The sequence below is a fragment of the Micrasema longulum genome, unplaced genomic scaffold, assembly GCF_059751315.1.
Source record: "Micrasema longulum isolate JH-2025_06_02 unplaced genomic scaffold, ASM5975131v1 h1tg000900l, whole genome shotgun sequence".
NCBI classification, from domain to species: domain Eukaryota; kingdom Metazoa; phylum Arthropoda; class Insecta; order Trichoptera; family Brachycentridae; genus Micrasema; species Micrasema longulum.
In genome coordinates this window covers 733,403-757,263 of record NW_028278091.1, presented here as the reverse complement: position 1 = coordinate 757,263, position 23,861 = coordinate 733,403, and the positions used below count along the sequence as shown (strand labels likewise).

Here is a 23,861-nt window from a genome sequence, read left to right as displayed (position 1 = left end):
TATTTCAGCTAGTGTCAGAGAACCGTCAGGAATGTTGACTGCCCGCGGAATGCTTGATGAAGCTTCTATGGAAATATCGAGGCTGCAAGTAGAAGGGGGGCGGTTAAGTACTCTCTGGAAATGACCACACCATATTTACGTCTGTGTCTGATTCGATCGCTCCATCAGAGTTTTTTACAGCTCCTGGGGTAATCGAGCCTACCACATGTATACCACAGATCTTACACATGATTTGAAAATGTTTCCGAGTGTCATGTCTTTGAGCAGCTTTTTCCGCAGTTGCAATTATTGAGTCCAGGTGATGACGTTTATCCTGTCTTGCGGAACGTTTAACTAAATAATCCTGATGCCTATAGTAACTTCATTATCTCTCAGTGCTTTAAGTCTGGCGCGTTCCTCTATTTTCTCCCATTTACTATCTGAAATCCAAATGGCTCTTCTCCCCTGTTTCGGGCCGAGAATATCGTGAAACAAGTGCTGATTTGAGAAACCCCCACTCCGCTTCAAAAAGGTCTATAGGGGGGGGTTGGTCGTCAATCTGCTGAATGCGTTGACTGACCATGCCCTCGAATCTCTGTCTCGTATCATCCTTAAATTAAAATGTTTCTCCACGTTGACTGTCTTTTGCCAAGGAGGTCTTGGAAGACATTTGAGCTGCAGCCAGATCTTAGCAACGACTAACTCATAGTCACTATAAATGCCGCCCCCATTTATAGGTCCCGACATCTAGGAGTTCTTTTCAGTTAGTGTGGCCATAAAGTATGTGATCTAGCTGCGCTTTCGTTCTTCCATCGGGAGAAGTCCAAGTATATTTATGGATTGATTATGGGGAAATAGGGTTCCACCAATGACAAGGTAATCATAGTGTGGTGTCTGTGTAGAGTGGCCGGGACAGCAGGAGCCGTGGTGACATGTCCCTTGGAAGTAGTGAAGACTCGGCTACAGTCATCTCGGGGGGTTCCCGGGCCACGCACAGCGCACTCGCAGGTAACTTATGCTAGTTTTTTACCAACAAGAAATTTCACAGCTATGTCTAATTGATATTAAATCACTAAATATAATTAACCATTCGAAGTTATGAGAGATAGAAAAAAGTTTTTGATCAGTTTGCCCGCAGGAAAACTTACCGCTCTTAAAAAACTTTTATTTTCAATAAAAAATACTACCACAGTTTGTAGTGATTTAGTAATCAATGCGGTGCCTTGCACAACAGGCAATGGTAGAAATGATTCAAAATACTGTGTACATCAATTGCTAGTCTTGTATAAATAAGTACTTTCTCCCCCTGAAAGATATTTTAATATTGTCATTTGTTTTTTAATAATTAGTAGTGAATTTCTTTAAAAAATAGTGATAATTTTTTTTATCAAAAGTGATCTAATTATTACAAATAGTTACTACAAAGTGGCCGACCGCATCTTAGACTTTTTTCTTTGGAACTGTCACCTTGGCCGATCGGGTAACATACTTGAATATCCGTGATTTACATAATTTTATATCATTTAACCCTTTATTATTAAATATTAATATGTAAATACATACATTTGTTTATTTTTTGTACTAATACAGTATTGAAATTAAAATAATCTGTAGAATCTCAATTTGAGTTCAATTTTGCCTGTCATTTGAGAGTATTAATATTCTATGTATATATGTGTTTGCTCTTTTTCCTATTTAATCAATTAGAGTAATTTTGTTATTTTTATCCCTTAATCCTTAGCTTAGCTTATCACATTTGTTACAGTTTTTGCACATATATTGATTATCTTACCATAAAACCTGCTTTGTTCCATTGCGAAAATAGCTTTCTGTAATAAGTCATTTGTTTCATAAATCAATTCAAATAAGAGGAATTCAACATTATTTTTAAAAATTATGTATTATGCAGACTAAAATATTTATTTTTTCATTTATAATGTTACATATTTTGTAAATTTTACATTAAGAGGTAACATGTAATTTTAAACACACTGTTCCAAATCATCAAAATCCCAAACATTGCCGAATCAACATCCACAGAAAAATTACCCGAAGGATTGACTCTCTTCAATTTTACTCTACATTCTACTATTTTTGGTCATTAGTGCATAGAGCACTTTGATTAATAAATTAAATATGTTAATAAGAAATCTTGTTTTATTTGAGCACCTTGAATAAAACAAAACCATCATGTCAATGTTATATTTATATTTTAAAATCTTATCACACATTATTTTATTTCTTATCTGTCACGCTGATGAGGTGAGGAATAATGCTCATACTGTGTCCTACCGAAAATATTAGACACTGTTGAACAGATTAAACTGCTTTTCTGTATTTTACCAATTCTTATCCCGAGTTGAATAAAACATTGACCTTTATGTGCTTAATGTCAAATGACGTTGTATTACGCAATTAAATAACGCATTTTCAATCAAATCTTTATACAACTTAAATATAAGTAGATCTTACAAACAATTCACGCTCCGCACATCCATTGTATAAAATCATCTTCATACCTGAGATTAATTCATATGTACATTAGGAATTATACAATTTTACGTGTTTTCAGTCATTTAATAGCATTTTACCAAAAAAATCTTATGACCCTTTTTACACTCAATCCGGACAGTTATTAAAAATGACAAAATAAGAGTTTCAGACATTAATAATATAAGCAGTGTTTTAGTTTTTAAAGTACAGTCGAACTTGATTATTACTAGGAAGACGGGGCCGACTGAATTTGCTCGTTATAAGCATTACTCGTTATACCAGAGAAAGGTTTTTTAAATCCAATTGCCATTGCATATTGTCACTATTGAAAATTATAATAGATGCTTACAAACACACCAGTTTCTAAATTTCTAATTCGGATAAATAAACATTCGTCTTTTTTCACACTTCAACATATTTCACACCACATTCGATTATACAAATAATTGCTACTTTTTCGCAAATTGAAACACTTCCGCTTGTTAGTAGTCATGTTTACAATTCAAGGGGTTAGGTTTTAACTTATCTGACATCACCCACTTGTAATGTTTATTATGCTTTGACCATACAACATAATAAAAACATTGTAAAACCCCCGAAACAAGGACGTCATTCATAAACTATAAAAGAAGTTGTAAATTGTAATGAGGTGCCGAGCATGTGTTACTAAGTTCACAAAGCTTGGATTTTTTACCTGCAATTTCAACCATATGTGTGATACTTTGTCAATGCTGTCGGTGAAAACACCAACACTTAGACACTTACATAGTATCAATTGTATTTACCATTGTTAGAATGGACTGCATAAGTCCGTAAATAAATAAATAAACGGATCCCGACACCCAGCAGCATCAGTAATAACTTATTACCAATAAGTTAGTCCCCCATTTGGAATATATTACTTAGTTTCTTATTTCGAAAATTATGTTTTTAAACAATTGAAGAGTTTTTGCTCAACTGTTGACAATATTTTTGTTCAGTGTGTCCGAGAAGAAGCTCGTTATAAAAGTGAATAAATGTATGTAGAAAACCACAAACTAAAATGTCAACTAATGTTTCCTCATTATATTCGAGATCTCACTATTTCCGTGATTGTTATAACCAAGTTCGACTGTATTTATAAAAATGATTGTAGTCTTTGTATGGTAAAATTATTGAGGTATCTCATTTACAAAGGTGTTATAAGTTAACATGAAATTATTATGATTCTTCTCACTTTACAAGAAATACTTACCAAATCTAGATTAATTTAGGTATTTTAAGTAAAATATGAAAGTTCTTAAAAATTGTTATTAAGTATAATACACTAACATCACATATTATGTCTGTATTTAACTTTAATTTGTAATTAGTAAATACTCGTAATATTAATTATTAAGTAATAATTTATCATGTCATATATATAGGTAATTACTGGAAATATATAGGTGGCTAAATACTTGACGTAAAAAAATGCAGGTAGTACACTCCAAGTGCTGTAAAATAAAGACAAATGTGTTTAGTAAATCGTGAACCGTTTCGGAGATATCATTTTTTTATTGTTATTTTAGTCGATTTCGCCACTGTCATCTGGAAACTTATTTTTCAAATATTTACTTTATAAAAAAAAAATATTTCTTCGTTTGTTGAATATTAAGTATTAATATTAAAGAGAAAAAAAATAACAGGTCTCGTTCAATCGGAAGTATTATTAAATTCTCTTTTTTTTTATTAAATAAGAGACGCCCATACTTTTTTTTTAAAATCAGGTGTAAAAAGCTATATGGTATTTCAAAAACTTAAGGAATAAGTGAGCTTTCGCATAATACAAAAAATGTAACCACTTCTGAAGAATTTTTTTTCTTCTCAATATAAGAAGTGAGGGTGCGGTTTCATAAAAAAATATGGTACAGTAGAACTCCAACTATCCGAATCGCTTTGACCGAAATGTTCAGCAAGCAATGACTTTTATTTACAGTACGTTACATACATACTGTACTGATGTACAGCACTTGTAACTACGCTTAAAATGTAAAAATGTTGCCTTTTCATTCAATTAATAAAAGCTCTTTTTCTCTAACAATAGTTTTTTCTCCCATTTTCAACATACATACAGTAATTAATCAAAAAGGACCGTTTTTTCGGAAATCCTTTTATCCAAATGGGGTCCAGTCCCAATTGATTTGAATAATTGGAGTTCTACTGTATAGGCAATTTACTTCAAAAACGTTACACTGTTGGTGTTTTTAACAATAAATTACTTTTAAACGTAAATAGTAACAAAACAATAACAACAAAAAAACTGACGTTTATTGTTAAGATGCGTTTATTTTTATAATACATTTTCAAAGTGTTTGCCACCAGCTCTTATGCAGTCTGCATCTTCTCAAAAAATTCATTCTTAAATTGCGTCACCTTTTTAACGTATTATGTAAACTGCAACTTGTAACTTTTGTCAAAGTTCCTCTTCAGTTGAATATTCCTTCCCGAATACAAGTTCTTTGAAGTATCCCAATAATCCCAAAGAGTTTTGGCAATTTGTCGCAAAAAACGTTCTGAAAGTGATATTCCTTCCAGTATGACATCTAATGCTATTCACATTACTGGTAGTCAAGATATTGCAGATCTTTTTGCTGATCATTTTTCTTCTGTATATTCTGTTAACAATATTTCCTATGCTCCAAATAACTCTTCCCTGAATTATATAAATACTGTAGATCTTAGTAAGTGTGAAATATCTATTGGTGAAGTATTTTATTGTTTAAACAGATTAAGCAGGAAACAATGTATTGGTCCTGATGGTATTCCTGAACTGTTGTTAAATGAATGCAAATTTATACTGTCCACACCCATCTCTTTCTTGTGGTACATTTCCTGATTCTTGGAAAACTTCATATATCAGGCCAATCTTTAAGTCGGGTGACAAGTTTGATGTCAACAGTTATAGACCTATATCAATGTCATCTATTGTTCCGAAAATATTTATATATATAATCTATTATAACCAAAAAAAAAACACCTGTATTCAATAATGTGTTGATAGATCAACAACATGGATTTCGAGCTGCCAAATCCACTACAACCAATCTGCTTGCTTATACTACTGCTATCACTTGTGCTCTCGAAGACAATCTTCAGGCTGATGTGCTTTATACAGACTTTTCTAAAGCTTTCGATAAAGTCAACAACACAATTCTTCTGGCTAAATTAAAAGCCATTGGTATAAGAGATCCTTTATTATCATTTTTCAGGTCTTACCTAAGTGAAAGAAAACAGTTGATTCAAATTAATAATACCCTTTCTTCTCCAATCACTGTTACTTCTGGAATACCTCAAGGAGCCCACCTTGCTCCATTATTATGAAATATTTTTCAATATGATATTATCAATGTTTTTTAAAATTCAAAATTTTGGCTTTTTGCTGATGACAACAAGATACTTAAACTTATTGAATCTCCCAATGATTGTCTTCTTTTTCAACATGATATTAATTGTTTTAATGAATGGTGCGACATCAATTGTCTTCAACTTAACATTGAAAAATGTAATGTAATAATATCTTTCTCGCAACGAAAAAATCCTATACAATTCAACTACAAACTAAAAAATACTTCTCTTTCAATGGTTTCATCAATAAAGGATCTTGACATTACTTTAGATAGTACTCTCTCCTATCGTGAACATATTGATAATATTGTAAACAAATCTCTCAAACTTCTCAGTTTTATCAATAGAATGACAACGGACTTCAAAAATATTAATACCATCAAAACTCTTTATTGCTCACTAGTTCGACCCCATCTAGAATAAGCTTCTCCTATTTGGTCTCCATTCTGCAAGACTCAAATTGACCATATCGAGTCTGTCTAATACCGTTTTCTAAGAAAAGTGGCACGGTTGCTCGGATTACAAAGGGGTAATTATTCCTATTTTGAAATAGAGCAATCTCTTAATCTGTCTTCATTGGAGAGACGTAGAACTGAGATGGACCTAATATGCATTTTCAAAATACTTAATGCTATAAGTGATGTCCCATCTCTGTTGCAATCAATTTCTTTTCATGTTCCCAACCGTGTCACCAGAAGTCAAAATCTGCTATTTATTAAATCTTCTAAAAGCAACTTTTGTTTTTATGCCCCAATGTCTAGAATGTGTAGATTAGTCAATTCATCACACGACTTGGAATTCTTTGGGATAGATCTTCCGGCTTTTCGTAGATCTCTTCGCGACTAAACAGTGTGGGATGAAGTTGGATTGGCATGGTTTAGCTCGAAGTCTTTCGTTTTTATGAATATATTGTATACCATTACTGTTTTGCCCTTGTTTGTCTTTGCTACATATTTTTATGATGTTCTGTTTGTTTAGTTTCTTGCATTTATGTTTCTTCATGTATCTGTTGTAATTGGCTTAGGCCGTATATATAATAAATAAACAAAAAAGTCTCTTGCTTCTGCATATAATAGACATATTTTTCTATACGCACGGGCAATTTAGATGCTAAATATCTCCTTTTGTATGTTTCGGGAGATGGTGGTTGATTCGTTTGTCTATGTGTATATTTATGAATATATGCATATATTTTTGTACCTGTTCATTAACTATCATAAGATGCATTCTTAATGTTATTCTTCCTAATTCACAGTTTGTCAAGTCTGTCAGTCTGATAGTCTGTAAGGGGTTCAATGACCCATATATAAAGTAATGCTGACTATAATCAATTGTGACATAAATAAGAAAACTTCATTGATTGAATCAGAATTCACCTCCTAACTCTTCATCATAAATAATTATAAAATAAAAACTTGATTATTAGTGTTAAGTATTACATAGTTTTTATTATACAATAGTTTATTAAAAAAACTGATTTGTGCAATTGCTTTCAAGCTTATACATTTAGCAGACAGTTAAGTTTCTAAAGGCCAGTTGCATTAAAAAAATGTAAATTTTGATAAAAGCAACAATTAATTTGAATAGTTTTTTTAACTTAACCTTTTGTGGTGCTATTGGTCCTTGGAGATCTGAAGTGAGTGATTTTGTTCTCACCTTATGGTATATTTGTTTATCAATTTTCTACTTTTTGAAAAACAGACATTGTAGATTATTTCAAATTCATATAGATTCATTTTAAAATGTATATTTGCGACCAGTTCTATCCGCATTTTGCTACATGTATAATTCATACTTTAACAATATGTTATCTATCTTGTTGATATTTTTTATATAAAATTACCAATCTTTTTAATCATACTGATTATTGACATACACTATAATTGGAATAATTACATTTGCCTTCAAAGCATGCGCTATTAGCGTCTTATAAATGTGCTTATGTTAGCACATTTATATTAGCAAATACATGCTACATATTTCAAATATGTTCATGGAATACCAAGTTTTGAAGCTATAATCTCTTTTCTCATAAAAATATACATCATATTAAATTATATTTGGTAACTTCATTACAATGAACAGACTACAACCATTCACAGTTGCATTTATTTTACTTGATTTAAATGTTTTATTATTTGTTATTATTTATAATCATTTTTAACTATTGTATTTTCTTTTCATTTAATCCATATAATTAATTTTATTTGTAATTATCTTTATGTGCATATTTGCGTAAAAGTAAAAAAATCTTTTTTTAAATATTTTTATTCGAGACTTTCAAAATGTACGCAAATTGTATTTACTTTGAAGAAAAATAAACTGAACTTAATTTAATGTGTGGACTGTAAAATAACAATATTATTATAAGTGTCATAAAGTCTATTTTATGCTAATATTTTGGATAACGGGTACAGGCGGGTGATGATTTTAAACATATGAAGTATTTTGAACCCTCATTTGTTATTAAACTTTATATTTGTATTGCATTATGTGACCGGTATTTTTATAATTTCAGATGATAGTTCATATGTCACGTAATGGTACAAAGGCATCTTCCAGAGTAAGCCTAATCCAGTGTATAAGGTATAGATTACAACAATCAATAATATTATTTTTTGGTCTAAAGAAGTAGTACTCGCATGATCAGCAAATATTCTCCAACTTGCTACACTCTTGATATATTTCTATTTGTTTCCAAGTGTTTAACATTTCATTTTTTTAAGTTGGAAGACTTACACATTCAACGTTAAAAGCAATTTGAGCAAGTTTATTTTATTCATTTTAAATTTATATGATTACAATGAAACTTCTATCCTTCAAATAATCATATTTTTTTATAAATTTTATATTTGAAGCACTAACTTTGTGGTTATTCATTATAATAAAATAAATAAAACAACTTTGTTTTTAACCACTAATTTTTATTTTTCACCGACCGGTTTCAAAGCAAACAAGCTTCTTCATCAGTAAACCTTGACGAAGAAGCTTGTTTGCTTTGAAACCGGTCGGTGAAAAATAAAAATTAGTGGTTAAAAACAAAGTTGTTTTATTTATTTTAATCATTTATTTCTTCCAGTCCCGAATCAATTTTATACTAAATTATTTCATCAATAATTCGACGCTTTTTTTTACCATATTAATTGTTTTAATTATGCCGCATATTTTGTATGTAAAGAGGAAATAATAGTTTGTCTTTTCGGTCTACTGTCACTATTTTCATGATTATTTATTTAACACAGGGGGCACCATACGGTTATCTCTTTACTTTCTGTGTAGCAAATATAACAAAAGCGATGGTCCAGCGTCCGGTATCCTCTGCTCATTTTCCAACATCTGACTAACAGCTTAGACTGGTGTTGTAGGTATATCATACCTTTTGGCCGTAGTGCACCGTATGCTTCCCGGAAAATTTGGATGCACAATGCACTTTTACATCCGTAGTTTATTTCAATAGGCTATTTCAAAAACAGTGGATAGAGATTATAGTGTATATTGAAATGATTCTCTATTTACAGTATGAGAAATACAATATGCTGAAAAAAGAAAACAGATAAAATTGATGCAAAAGAATTATAGAAACTGAATGTTTGTATTAAGTATGTGCTATTTTTTAGACGTAATTTTTAGAAGTACCATATTATGTGTTTAAAAATTTCACATGATTTTAAAAATTTGTCTGTAAGTAAGTAGTAATTAAGAGTTAGCCTGTAGATAGACCATATTTTATTTTTTTAATTACGTATATTGTACAGCGCCCTTGAAGTGATTACTCACGAAAATGGAGCTATAAAGAATTGTCAAAATATATTATTATTATTAAGTGTCTTTGTATAAATATTCCAGGCACATTGTAGAGACTGAGGGTGCTCGGGCACTGTTCAAGGGGCTCGGGCCCAACATTGTGGGAGTTGCTCCGTCGCGAGCCATTTATTTCTGCACATATTCGCGAGCCAAGGCTTTCGCCAACAAACATTTTCAACCTGAGACTCCCCTAGTACACATCACTGCCGCCTTCGCTGCTGGTAAACTGCATTCAGATTCATGTCATATCTATTACCGCATGTTCATTTCAACGCAAGTTCTAAATGTTTGTTTTGTTTAGGTTTTGTTGCCAGCACGACAACTAATCCAATATGGTTTGTCAAAACAAGACTGCAACTTGATGGCCAGGTTACTACCGCTGGACAATGTATAAAACGAATATATGCACAGTCAGTTAGTATTTCTTGATTATTTTCTATAAATGTGACAAAATTATTTATCATTCTTCTTTACCAGTTATATCTGGAATAATTGTTTGGACAGATAAACTTATTTGATAAATGCTGTATCAAATAATAACAGCAAAATTACAAATACATACCCAGATAAAAAAAATTGTTTCATAATTTTTTATCAATATAATATAATATAATTTGTTTTTGCAAGATTGTTAAATTTTTTTTTTTTTAATGATTTTTTATTGCACAGTAAAATTAAATAATTTATAACGTCATAAAAATATCAGATGAGAGAAAACATTTTCCATCTTGTGATTTAGTGGTTGGCGTATTTGCCTACCGTGCAAGAGATCTCAGTTTCAAATTTCAATATGGTTGATAAATAACAATTATTTAAAAACGTGTGTTTTCACTCTGAAATATTTTATAATCCCTGGACGGATACTTAAAGCATAGGACTTATCATCTTACCTTTATGTAACAATTAAATTCTCTAGATACACTGTGATTGGTCTGCTGATACAGTGCCATTTGCACCATTACATGTGGATATAGTGGTGACGATGAGGAAACACATTTGATTAGGTTTTATTCTTATTATTTCATTTGATTGATAGCCAAGAAAAAATATTTTAGGTGAAAACCAAATATATTTTACTCATTTATTAAAATGCCTCCTTCAACCCTTTTTTTATCATCATTCCGTGTTCGCTCCCTACTTGGAGCATATGGTGAGACCAATTTGGGAGGATCCACAGAAGTTCCATCGCAGCCGACAGAGACCTGGCGACTGTTTGCGGACACCGTATACTCCAACTTAGGGAGCCGACGTAGAATGATGATGGAACATGCAACGATCATTTGTAATCATTTATAAACGCTTTGTGATAGATTATTAACAAATTAAAATTAAAGAACACAGGTATAGGTTTTGGAGAAGAACTTATTTTTTAGCACTCGTTGATGAGAAACTATAGGTGTGTTTTTAATCCTCTCAAGACCTTAGACAAACCTGGCCCCCTGAAAACTTGTTTTTTCTTTATTGAAGATAAGGGCGGTAAATATAAACTAAAACAACAAATTAATCAAATATTATTATATTTATTAATTGAATAAATAATTATTTTAAAAATCGAATTTATATTATGAAAGTCAATTTAATTATGATTATTTTTTTCATAGGTTATTCACATAAATACTTTCTTGCAATGTGATTTCTTTAATTATTTGATATTTTATCATATTTTTATAAATTGTTAACAATTCAAAAAAGTTACATAACTGGATGCTCGAGGATTTTTGACAGAAATAATGACCATTAAAAACTGCCAAAACGATGCCATATGTTGCTTTTGCTGTTGAAGAATACACTAAATTAATACATGAAATTTTTAGTGTAGTTTTATTTCTTGTGCATACTTGATTTTTTGTGATAATTTTTGGATTTTTTCATTTGTATTAGAAACGCGATAAACTTTTATTTATTATTAGTTTGGCGTGATCTAGGAAAAAAAAAATTAAATCTTGAAAGTTGTTTAAGGTTATTGCCAGTTTAAAAAATATATAATTTTCAGTGTTTAAAAAAAATTAAAACCAGTAGCTCACATATTTGTAACCAGAGGTGCTAAATGTTATCTATCTATATATATAAAAATGAATCGCCGTGTTGTATCTTGTTGTGTCTCACAAAAACTCGAAAAAGGCTTTACACATTTACGTGTGATTTTTTGCAAAATTTTCTAATTCACGTACTCAAGGTTTACAAATAATAATATATTGCGTAGCAAAAAATTTAGAAGCATATATGTGTTTTCATCGATTTTCCAGGGTTGCATTCGACTGAAATGCATATTAAAAAAAATTGGAAAATGCTATTTTTTTGTAAATTAAAAAAGTTTGTATTTTAACGTTTACAAACATCAATTATTTTCAATGGATTCTGAATTGATTAATTTCCTAACAATTTCTTAATTCCTACATGTTAACATATTTTTAATGGATTTTTAGTAATGTTTAAAAATTTTAACCGACATTCGAGACATTTTTGAAAAACGGATATTACACAGAATGCACCACTGCCGGTAAGTAGTGTAGAATTTGACATTTGCAAAAAGAATTCTTTATTTGAAAAATTATTATTTCATGTTTTGGAATTCAACAACAAACAAGTACCAAGTACAAACCTATGTAATTACATCCAATATTTGAATATTAAAAATGTTAAGTTTTGGAATTCAATCATAAACAAGTACTTAGGTACCTACATATCAATGAAAAGTATTTTTCCTTTTATCTGGAAAGTTTTTGCACATTTTCACAATCATTCTTCATTTTTCTTTTATTATTATTTATTTATTGACGGACTTATACAGTCCATTCCAACAATGGTAAACACATTTTCTTGTACTAAATACAGGTACAAATTAAATAAAATTAAAGCTAGGACAAAAAATAAAAAATTACTACCTCAAGACAAGATCTGGTCTATCTTAGTTCTTTCTTTTCTTTTGGTTTCAATTAAATCAAATTAAATATCAAGGTCACGTCGAAACACGCCGACGATTAAAGAATTACTAAATTCGCGTTGGGCATGGGTTGAGAGCCATAATTTTAGAGGGCTTAGGGTAAATCGCGCTCTGAATTCTCTTAATTAACACATATTCTTGTATTTTCTCCATGGATTATTGGTACTAGAGTAGTGATTTTTGCATGATTCTAATTTGAGCGCAACGAGGCCTCTTAGCCAATCGCATTAGGAGATAAAACGAAAAACTAACCCTTATTACGAATATATAATATAAGTTTTTTTTCTTTTATCCGAACAGTTTTTGCACACTTTTACGACACAATCAGGCATTTTTCTTGTCATTTATTTTGGTTTGCAATTAAATGTCAAGTTTACTACAAAACTTAGCTGGTGGTTAAGAATGACCAAATACGCGGCGTAATTTTAGAACGCTCAGGGGAAAAGTGGTCTGACTTTTATTCATCAACATGTATTCCCGAATTTTCTCCATGGATTATGGCACTAGAGTAGTGATTTTTACATGATTTTAATTTGAGTACGACGAGGCCTCTTAACCAATAAAATAAACGAAAAACGATTGCTAAACCAGCAGGCAAGCCAATATTCAAGAATATTAATAATTTTTAGTTTTGGAATTCAATCATAAACAAATATCTAGGTACCTACTTATCAATGAAAAGTCTTTTCCCTTTTATACAGACAGTTTTTGCACGCTTTCACGACTTAATCAGGCATTTTTTTTATATATTTACTTTGGTATCTAATGAAATGTCAAGATAACGCCATAACACGGCTGGCGATTAAAGAATGACTTAATTCGCTTTTGGCAAGAGTCATAACATAATTTTAGAAGGCTCAAGGTAAAACGCGGTCTGACTTTTCTTCATTAACACGTAATATATCGTAAAATCTGGCTAGCGGTTAATATATCGTGGTCAGACTGTTTTTCATTAGCACGTATTCCTGTATTTTCTTCCTGGATTATGGCACTAGAGCAGTGATTTTTGCACAATTTTGATTTAAGCCCAACAAGGCCTCTTATTCAATCACATACGAATTTATAAATAGCTCAAAAAAGGAATAATAAATAACGTGTGTCTTTATTTATGAAATAAGGTTTGCTGAACCAGCTTATAGCAGGCAAGCCAACATTTGGGAATAAAAATAATTTTTGGTTTTGGAATTCGACCATAAACAAGTACCTATGTGCCTACTTAAATTCAATATTCGAATATCAATAGCTTTTAGTTTTGGAATAAAATTATAAACAAGTACCTTATTTTCAATGAAAACTCTTTTTCCTTTAGTTCGAATAGTTTTTGCACGTTTTCACGACACAATCTAGCATTTTTATTGTCATGTTAAGACAAATATTAAATTAAATTTTAACTGCAATATACAAGAGCGTCAAATAATTTAACTTGCAAACAAACTAGAACTAACAACAAAAAAGAACAGTTTTGTATATACAGCAATAAAGTTCTACTATTCATTTTCTAATGACCTAAAAAATATACAAAGCATATACGTACTTAAAAAACACCAGAACAAAACAGTTCTTACAGCCCGTGTTAGTGATATGTAATATTAAATTATAGACTTTTTATTAAAACTATTGTCATAATAAATTATATACCCTCAGACCAGCACTTTTGCTGATTGGGAATATTTCGTACAAAAAAAAAGTAATGTAATGAAATATGTAAATTTCAAACGATGTATTTTGTCATTTTCTTAATTTATTTTGGTTTCGAATTAAATGTCAAGCTCACATCAAAACACGGCTGACGGTTAAAGAATGACTGAATTCGCGTTGGGCATGAGTTGAGTGTCATAATTTTAGAAAACTCAGGGTAAAACGCCGTCTGACTTTTCTTCATCAAAACGCATTCACGTATTTTCTCCATAAATTGTGGTACTAGAGTAGTGATTTTTGTACGATTTTGATTTGAGCATGATGAGGCCTCTTAGCCAATCACACGTGGAGATAAAATAAAAAAAACAAACCCTTATTACGAATATATAAATAGCTTAAATAAGTCCAAAATAAATAACGTGAGTAATTAATTACGAAAAAAATGTTTGTTTAACCAGCTAATAGCAGGCAAGCTAACGTTCGGGCAGGACAACGTCTGTCGGGTCCGCTTGTATAGAATAAAAGTTAGTTACACTAAAAACAAAGTTGTTCATTTCATAATAATTAAAATTCATCATATTAGACACTGCACCTGATGCTACACAAACAATTTGAAATGAACACCACTTTTGGTCAAAGAGCATTGATCTACTTCTATTGTCCATAAGGACAATTAGTAAGTACTCTCACCATAGAATTAGTATTAAGAAATGGAGGTGGGTTGTGCACAAATTGACGAGTGGACCAGGTCAAAAAGGTAAAAAAAAGTTATTTTATTTGTAAGTTTTATAGGGTTTTATTATGTTTAATATGTATTTAGGGCATGTTTCTAAATAATGTGAAATGTTTCCCTCAGCACGGGACACACTAGTGAGGGATCATTGTTTTTTATTTCAAAAATAAATATAAAAATTGTAAAATAATAAACTAAATTCACTTATTGCAGGGAATATTAGGATTTTACAAGGGGATAAGCGCGTCGTACATAGGAATAAGCGAAACCGTGGTCCACTTTGTTCTGTACGAGGGAGTAAAGGCGCGCCTAGTGGAGGCGCGGCGACAGAGACAGCTGGCCGGGGGCGGAGCCGGGGAAGGGGGACAACAAGCCGACCGGCGACAGCCCAAGGACTTCCTGGAGTTCATGGCGGCGGGGGCCTTCTCTAAGACTGTGGCTTCCTGCATTGCCTACCCACATGGTACAAACTAAATATTATTTTTTCTAATCATATTTTGAATATGTGCAAATGAAAAAAATATGGAGATTCAAAGATAGGAATGAATCATTGAATTCAGGGCAACATATAAGAAATGTAAGGATTCAGACATAGGTAAAATGTACTTTTTAAAATAAAATACGTACTCGATATATATATGTAAATTTATATTTTATTCGGGATTTCTTTACAGTACTTCTCATACAGTGATAAATAAAAGTGTATATTGTGTTAAAAATACTTTTTTTTGGAAATTTCGAATTAAATATTCATTTTTTAACAATTGCTTTTAAATTTCCAGAAGTTGCACGCACGAGGTTACGAGAGGAAGGAAATAAATACCGATTCTTTTGGCAAACTCTTCACACAGTTTGGATGGAAGAAGGTCATCGTGGCGTCTACAGGTATGATAAATATGCATCTTCACTCACAAACTTTTTTATATACTCTAGTCACATTAAAACATTTTTATATATCCTTTGCGACACAAATAAATAATAACACACCGGAACCGCCTTTTATGCATTTTTTTACATTTTCGAAATAACACTGTACAAAAATTAAATTTTAAAAAACATTAATTTTACAATGCGTAATTGTAATATAATTATACTATTCATTTTTGGAATTCCGTAACTCGCTATTTTACTTGCGAGGCGTATTATATAATATCATGGGGTAATTACTACAACTAGATAACTTCAAAATCAGCATTTCTCACTATCACTATCATACCCTGCGATATGATAGTGATAGTGAGAAAATTTTGTTTATATTTTATTTTATACAAGAAAACCTATCCACCATTATTATTTTTTTAGTTTACTTTTTTTATACGGTACTTTGTGGAACGTATCCCCTGTGGAAAAAGAGGTCCCGGTGTATATCAAAGCTTTGTTATTGGGAATTCGTCGCTATGCACTTGAACTGAAATGTATTTATATTCAGGGGTTTGGCAACACAACTGGTGCGACAGATACCCAACACCGCCATCATGATGGCCACATACGAGGCAGTAGTGTACATCCTCACTGCCTACTACAACACCTCCTTCTACGACAATACCTAGTATTAACCAACCGCCTGACGCCGCCAAGCCGGTCTACAATCAGTGATTTGCTCTTTGAGCGTAGTGATGCCATCGTTTAAATGCTAACTGTAGGTCTAGTATTTTTAATAATAAAATGTAGTTTTATGTTAACTTTTTTCAATGTGAAGATTTTGTATTTTAATAACTGTTTTAGAATAGTTTTCGTGATAGTAAGATGCTGAGCCTTGTATGGAATGAGCGGTGACTCCACTGCCTTTTGCAATTTCGCATGATCGTGTATCGGTATCTAAAAAGTTTTCTGCGATGCGACTCATACATAAGTGTACTTTTGGGAGAATATTCAAGTCATAAAAAAATCATTAAAACCATGCCTTTTTCTCCCAGTTAATCCCACTGCATATAACCCGAGGTTTGAAACAAGCCTTAGTAGTCAAAGTAACAAAGAAAGTCCCGACTGAAGTTTCTATTAATAACGGATACTTAGGCTATCGTAATAATTATAAATCCGGTTAAAAATAACTTGAATTCATCAGTTATCTAATATATTACATTCCTATAAAAGAACAATTGCAAATAAAATGCCTTATTTTTTTTTAAGTACATGTAATAAATTTGAATTGTTATTTACACGTCTCAATAAATAATTTATTGTTACATTTATCCCGATTACTGTGGCATATGTAATTATTCTGCTGGGGATTTTCAACATGATTTCATTCTCTAGGGGTAAATGCTTTATACATATTCGTTTTTTTTTATGTAGTTTGAATTTTATGTAATTTAATATAGTTACCACTGTTTTATAAGTAAAATTCAGTATGGCTTGTATTAAGATTAGTTGTTTATTGTTTTTTCTTAATTATAGTCATTATGATTATTTTTTTCATTTTATTAAAACAATTATTTATATATTATATAAATATTTATTGTGATATTATTTTTCAATTATACTGTAAGCACATTTAATTACTCAATGATAATTTTCATAAAAATTTAGAGAAAGTTTCATAATGAATTTTACTTCTAGAATGGCCAAAACCCACAGTAATAAAACCAATGTTATAGTTCTGCATATTCAACTCGTTTTTAAGTATTTCCAAATGCTGTTGAGCAGATTAGACTTGATGCTCTAGTCTATAAACTGAACTTACATATTTCAGAATGAGGAACTCGAAGTTTTATTATTGGCGGAATCATTTAGGTTATCCAAGATAATGTATCACAGAGAAAACATAATTTTGTGTCATATATATTTTTTATAATAATTGTAAATAAGAATTGATATGCATATGAATCATCTTTCCTTAGATACACTAAATGGTGAATAGGGCACGGCATCGGTGCACCAAATGCACAAATAAATGTGTTAATCTTGAATTTCAACTATTAGGGCTTCAGAAGTTGCGACAGAGATCTTCCTATGGATGATTTTTAGAATATGTTTGTATTGTATGTATTCAAATTTTGTGAAATAGCCAGTCTTAGTATGTTTGAAATCAAGAAATTGACACATTTTTTTAATGAATTTGCAACATAACAAATAGAGTAATTCTTTGTGTTTGTAGTAATGAAAAGTTTAAACTTTAAGCCCTATGTGTTTTTCTTAAACCTGCAATTGAAAACTTGCCATTTATCTTGATTATGTGATTTTATGATTAATTATATCTACATACCAGTGGCGAGCGGTGAGTTTTTATATTGGTAAGCCACGAAAATTCTGATAAAATGTCCATAGCGGTAGTATGGCACATAAAAAAAAAACAGGTCTATTTTATATTTGATAAATAATCCATAACAAATGGACCTAGCGGCTAATAATTTCAGTTAAAATATTTTCTAATGTAACACAAACATTTGATTAACAAAAAATGCATTAAAAAAATACATGATTGCAAAAAACTGAAACCCGTAAGGACTCCAACCCGCATCCTAGTCATTAGGAAGCAACGATTAATCCGCACGACTTTTTCATGTACTAACCCGACCGTCGAAAAAGTAATTTTTAAAACTGTATTATTCATTAGCGTACCGATGCATCTTTGTTTACTCTGACTATTATAACTTGTCTTGAAATAAAATACTATTTCTTAGTGAATAAGATGAAAACGAAATTATTTAAAAGTATTCCTCGCCGAGAACGATAGTTCACTAAATGAAACATAAATAATTGCCATTTTAGAATCATTCTTTCATAAATTTTTATATCACATTAATATTTACAAAACAACATAAATTATACATTTTATAATTCTTTATATATATATTTATTCTAGACCGGTTTTTACACAACATTTTTATCATAACTTAAACATCAAGTTTAAACGGATACTGAAGTTAACTGTCATCATCTGCACAAAAACATTTTATAAATCATGAATATTTCATTTTTGTTTAGCGAATCTTTGTTTTTTAAAATCCACTTAAGGATTTATACTGATATGCTAATATTATGGACTAAAATATCAATTTGTTATATTATTTATTTTACAACAAATTCCTTTTTCAAACCACTAAAACTTATTGTATCTTCCATGTTAAGACATACATAATATATTCATTATCTCTTTCTCACACATAACGAGTGTGTATAATGCCACCTCCCTTGGACGGTCTTAAGTCAAATAGTTTTATTTTAAAGAATAATAGCCCTTATGAAGAAGTGTTGAAAGACTAAATTGTATTTGGGAAGCTGCAAGATTTTACTGTAATCGCAAGTATAATTTTTCAAACATTATTCTAAAGTTTGTGGTTTAGAGACGTAATTAAATTCACGTTTTTTCTTCAGCAGAGTAATCTCAAATAATTCAGTAGTAATATTTTTTGCCGATAGATGCGCAACTGGCTCGCTGTACGGAATATGATGTAAATTTACTAACCCAAGAAATGCAGTGTATTAAATATTTTTTTTGTGATGTGTTTTTTCTAATAATGCAACATAAAACATTACTTTCGATGTAAGGAGAATTCGCCCCTGCTTCATACATATATGTATATAGATCTCATGGTGGTAAAAAATTGGAAAATATGTCTTGCCATGAAATTTATGATATGCACCAAAACAAGCCACATAAACAATATTGTCACCATGAACTTATATTAAAATATGAATAACGCTTCCAGGGAATGAAACTTTTGTATATTTTAATGTTTTCTAGTTAAATGACTGACAGTTGCTGTGCTAAAATTAATATTGCCTAAAATTATTTCAAACAAGTTTAATTTTAGAATTAAACTCTCTGAAAATGTTCCTCGAGTGTGTAAAATGCTCAATTTTTAGCTAACATTTGGTAAAAGCGCAGTTATTATATGTAAAAATTAAATGCTAGAATTTGGAAAAGAAACCTATTTAAGTTGACTTTTATCCAGTTAAATTACATTAATGATAGTTATTTTGTTATTTGTTTTTTAATTGTGTTACTTTATACCTCGTTAATGTATCAAGAAATATTATATTATTATGTACCTCTATTACTGAAAATAACTCACAATTATTGCTTTAACTACACAAGCTTGCTAACTTCAATTAACGTACATAATTTTTCCTTGAAATAACTTTTTGAAATGGGATATTCCTAAAATACACACATTTAGTTATGATAAATTATTAATTTTATCATATGCAGGTTGTGCTAAAATGTAACATGCTAATTGTATAGTTAATGTATTTGTTTTACATGCATGTGTCTAGGTGTGTACATATTGCTAGAATTGAGATTAAAGACCATTTGATTGTTTTCATAATTATTATTCTGAATCAATAGAGCACAATTATATGTTAATTGTCTCTTTTCTATATTGAGAAAGCATACAAACATAAATTTTATGTAAAATAAATAACTGTACTTTATATATCTTGAGAAATCACATTATTGTTTTTGTGTACAATAATTGAAGTACTAACCATATAATATAACTTAAGTTATTATAGACTAAAAATAATACCGTTCTTTTTCTCAAAATGTTTTTTTTTTATTACAACTTATTTTCCGAAGAATATCTGTGAATCAATTAAGTATTACGGAATTATGTTTCTTTATACTGCAGCACAATAAAATTAAGTAAAAATACTGCAAAAATATCTAGTTGCCAAAATTGTATTTACTCGGCTACTTCTGTTCCTACGCATACTAATTCTAAAATCCTACATTTATCTAGTAAAGCACCTCTAAAAACTGTTTTCCACGTATAGTATCAGTAAAAAATTGCCAACTTTTAAATAGAAAAATTAATAAATTTAATGTACATACATTTTTAATCGAAACATAATATTATTTCAAATAAGTGCTCCATCAATTCCGTACTAATATATGTACATACTTTATATAATTATTTCATTTTATAATCTGAAATACCCTACTTAATAAATTAATTCATTTATGTTATAATTTTTAGATTGGGTGTGTTTTGACGGGTGAAATTCATACTTTGGACCTTTGTAAAAACTTTCTTATAAATTTTATACCAAATAATAAACCTGTTTTATGTTGTTGAATAATACATATAAACATACATTTTTCATTTCCAAATTGAAAATGATTATTTTAGACTAAATACAAATCAATTTAAAAATGCAACTCCACTTGATGTGATATTTATCCATATAGAGCACAACATGATGAAGTTTGGTTTATATAAATATGTAGAAGTTTTGACATTGTTTTTACCCATAAGTCTATTGTTAACAATGAATGCTCAGTGGAAAATTGTAAGTCCTTGCTATTAATTGTATCTATAGATGAATTTTAACATAAAATATTCTCAGCAAGTTAAATGCACATTTTTCCAAACAAAATTGAATGCTGAAAGAGTGTTTATTATAACTTTATTTTGAGAGCTCTATATTTTTGAAATAAAGTGGATTTCTTTATGTTTTTCTGTATAAAGTTTTTATGAAAGCTCATAAGTGCAAAATGCCACTATTTCAGATGATTATGTTTTATTATTTATGCCCCGATTTCAGTGTGTATTAGATTGTATTGTTCATAAAAATAGATTGATAAAATAGTTTTATTCAAGAATCTATGCTTGAGAATGATCTATTTGCTTTATATCAGTTGTAGAAGTGGAAAAATCTAAATATTTAATTTTGCCATTTTTTGTATTCTCTGATCTATTTGGATGTCTTTGTCAATTCTTACAACTGGAAACAAGGGGACATTTCTGTTATGTTAAAAATAGTCTTATCACATAGTCACGGTTCGCACTTCTCGGTTTGCTTAGTTAGGTGGGTATTATTTACTTTATTGAGAGAAGTTGGAAGGCCATAAGTGTCTTAGTTGGCTGTTATGTATTTAGATATTTATTGCAACAAAATATAGTAGCTGTAAATGTATTTTATAAGGCATTAAAGATTACTTAGGATGTGTTGTTATTTGAATTTAAGCAATTTTTATTATGTTTACAATAAACAAAGTTTCAGCATAAAAGTTTTATTTTTTTAAATAATAACTATTAAATATGAATAATAAATAACATGATTTTCATTTATGTCAGATCATTTCCAATAATGAAGAAAAAGACATCCTCGATATGATGACCCAAGCAAGAGGTGAAATGGAGTTGGTTACGTCATTGGGGTAACTAAACATATTCTGGTAAGGGAACAGGCTGTTGTCTATGACCAGGAGTGGTGTGTATCTATACCAATAGGCAATGGCAAACATAACAAGTCCCACTAGTAACTGTAATACGTAAGTTACAGTAAGTTTGACCTTCATATTCCTGGTCCTCCTATTCTGTGAGCATTCCTTCTGTTCATCTTGTAATTTGTTGATCTTCCGTTGCAGTTTGGCATGTGCAGCGAAATTGTCTTTCATAGAAATTGTTAGCTGCTCGGCTTTTAGGTGAAAAATTTCTTCATATAAAACTTTCTCTCTATTACTTTGTCTAAAAAAACACATCCAGATCTGCAATCAAATGTCATTTTTTTAAATATTTTTTCGCTCGAAAGAAACATACACTTACTGGGCTATTTTCTTATAGGCTGGTGTTAAAATGCGATGGTTATAATTTTATAGCTTTACAATAGAACCAAAATATTAAATCATACAATTTTAATAATCTTCAATTTACAGCTGACTCCTGTTTTAAACTGTTTTTTTTGGACGGTGTAAGAAAGTGTTTTTTTCTTTTAAGACTATTTATATATTAATGCGTAACAGTTTTTTTTTTCTTAACTGCTTAAAAGTTCTCACTACTCAGACGTAGAAAGGTTCCAGATATCTCAAGTGATTAGAAGGATGTTGTACCCACATGTGCATAAACGGGTAAGTCTATCGTCTGATAGTGCAGTGAATAATCTTTACTACCATTTTTTTTAAAGTAATTTTTTAAAAAGATAATACGCAAAAATTATGCTTTATTTTTTGATATCCTGAATTAAGTTTTATACAGGGAAACCTATCCACCATTACTCTTTTTACATGGTATAGCGTGGAATGTATCCCCGAGTAAAATGGGAGTGCAATATACTTGGACCTCATTTTGAACAACATAGCAAATTTATAAAACACACAGGCTTACAAATAACATTTTTAGTATATAACTATATCTATTTTTCTTGTTCAAAAAAAACAAAAGGTTTAAGAATCATTTAACAGTAATGTTTATTTAAGTTTGTTAAATGTTATCAATTTTATCATTTTCATCTTATATCGTATCAATTTTGAAAGTAAAATAAAAGATTATCCAACCTTTTAAATTATTGTCATATTGTGCAACTTTAAACATAACGATAATTAAATAATTAGTTCCCTGAATTCATTGTCTAAACTTAATATGATTATAAATGTTTTAAAAAAAATATATAACAAATAGTCTTACAATTGGATTCATTTTACGAAAACGTAATTTTTATGTATACATCATGCTTCAAAAATACCAGTTTCTTAAATAATTTAATACGCGGAACGTCGCAATTTAAAAGCCAATTTTTTATTTCCAACTTACTTCAACTAAAAGGATGGATTGCCTTAACATAAAAAAAATAAATATATTACTACAACTAATATTTGATTCCAATTATTGCACTATTTCAACCAAAATAATGTTAGAAAGTCATTGTAAGTATGCCAAATTATAACAGTATGATATGTACTTTTATACAGAATTGGGGAGAATTAAAAAATGTGTTTATTTCTTTTAAATACTCGCTCTTACTAATCACTACTAATTACACTTACAGGTTTAAGTAGTATGGGTAAAAGCGAATTAATCAAACTCAAAAATGTAAGAAGTAATAGTAATATGTATTCTATGTTGGAAACCATTTTTCAATCAGAAATAATATATATCTTAAGTTTTTAGGTTAATGAATTATTTGTTTTTCGTGACAAGTGACAACGCAACCACAGATCATGAATACAAAACACAA

General features: G+C 30.1%; 2 protein-coding genes across 3 annotated transcripts in view; one reads left to right on the top strand and one right to left on the bottom strand.

Moving 5' to 3' along the window:
• Positions 1–21,915, top strand: part of Rim2 (replication in mitochondria 2) — a 27,533-nt gene extending 5,618 nt beyond the window's left edge. The window contains exons 2-8 of one of the 2 annotated variants that reach the window (XM_088231654.1): positions 882–987; positions 8,357–8,424; positions 9,685–9,863; positions 9,944–10,056; positions 15,171–15,420; positions 15,740–15,842; positions 16,387–21,915. In XM_088231654.1, coding sequence (XP_088087780.1) covers positions 882–987; positions 8,357–8,424; positions 9,685–9,863; positions 9,944–10,056; positions 15,171–15,420; positions 15,740–15,842; positions 16,387–16,507 — 940 coding nt within the window. In that variant the 3' untranslated portion in view covers positions 16,508–21,915. The remainder of the gene's footprint in view (positions 1–881; positions 988–8,356; positions 8,425–9,684; positions 9,864–9,943; positions 10,057–15,170; positions 15,421–15,739; positions 15,843–16,386) is intronic. The other variant, XM_088231655.1, reaches the window with a different exon arrangement.
• Positions 20,509–23,861, bottom strand: LOC148278281 (guided entry of tail-anchored proteins factor 1). Its single transcript, XM_088231656.1, has 2 exons — positions 23,671–23,861; positions 20,509–22,395 (listed from the first exon to the last, which is right to left on the bottom strand). Exons 1-2 carry the CDS (start codon positions 23,755–23,757, stop codon positions 21,979–21,981), a joined length of 504 nt encoding a protein of 167 aa, XP_088087782.1. The 5' UTR covers positions 23,758–23,861; the 3' UTR covers positions 20,509–21,978.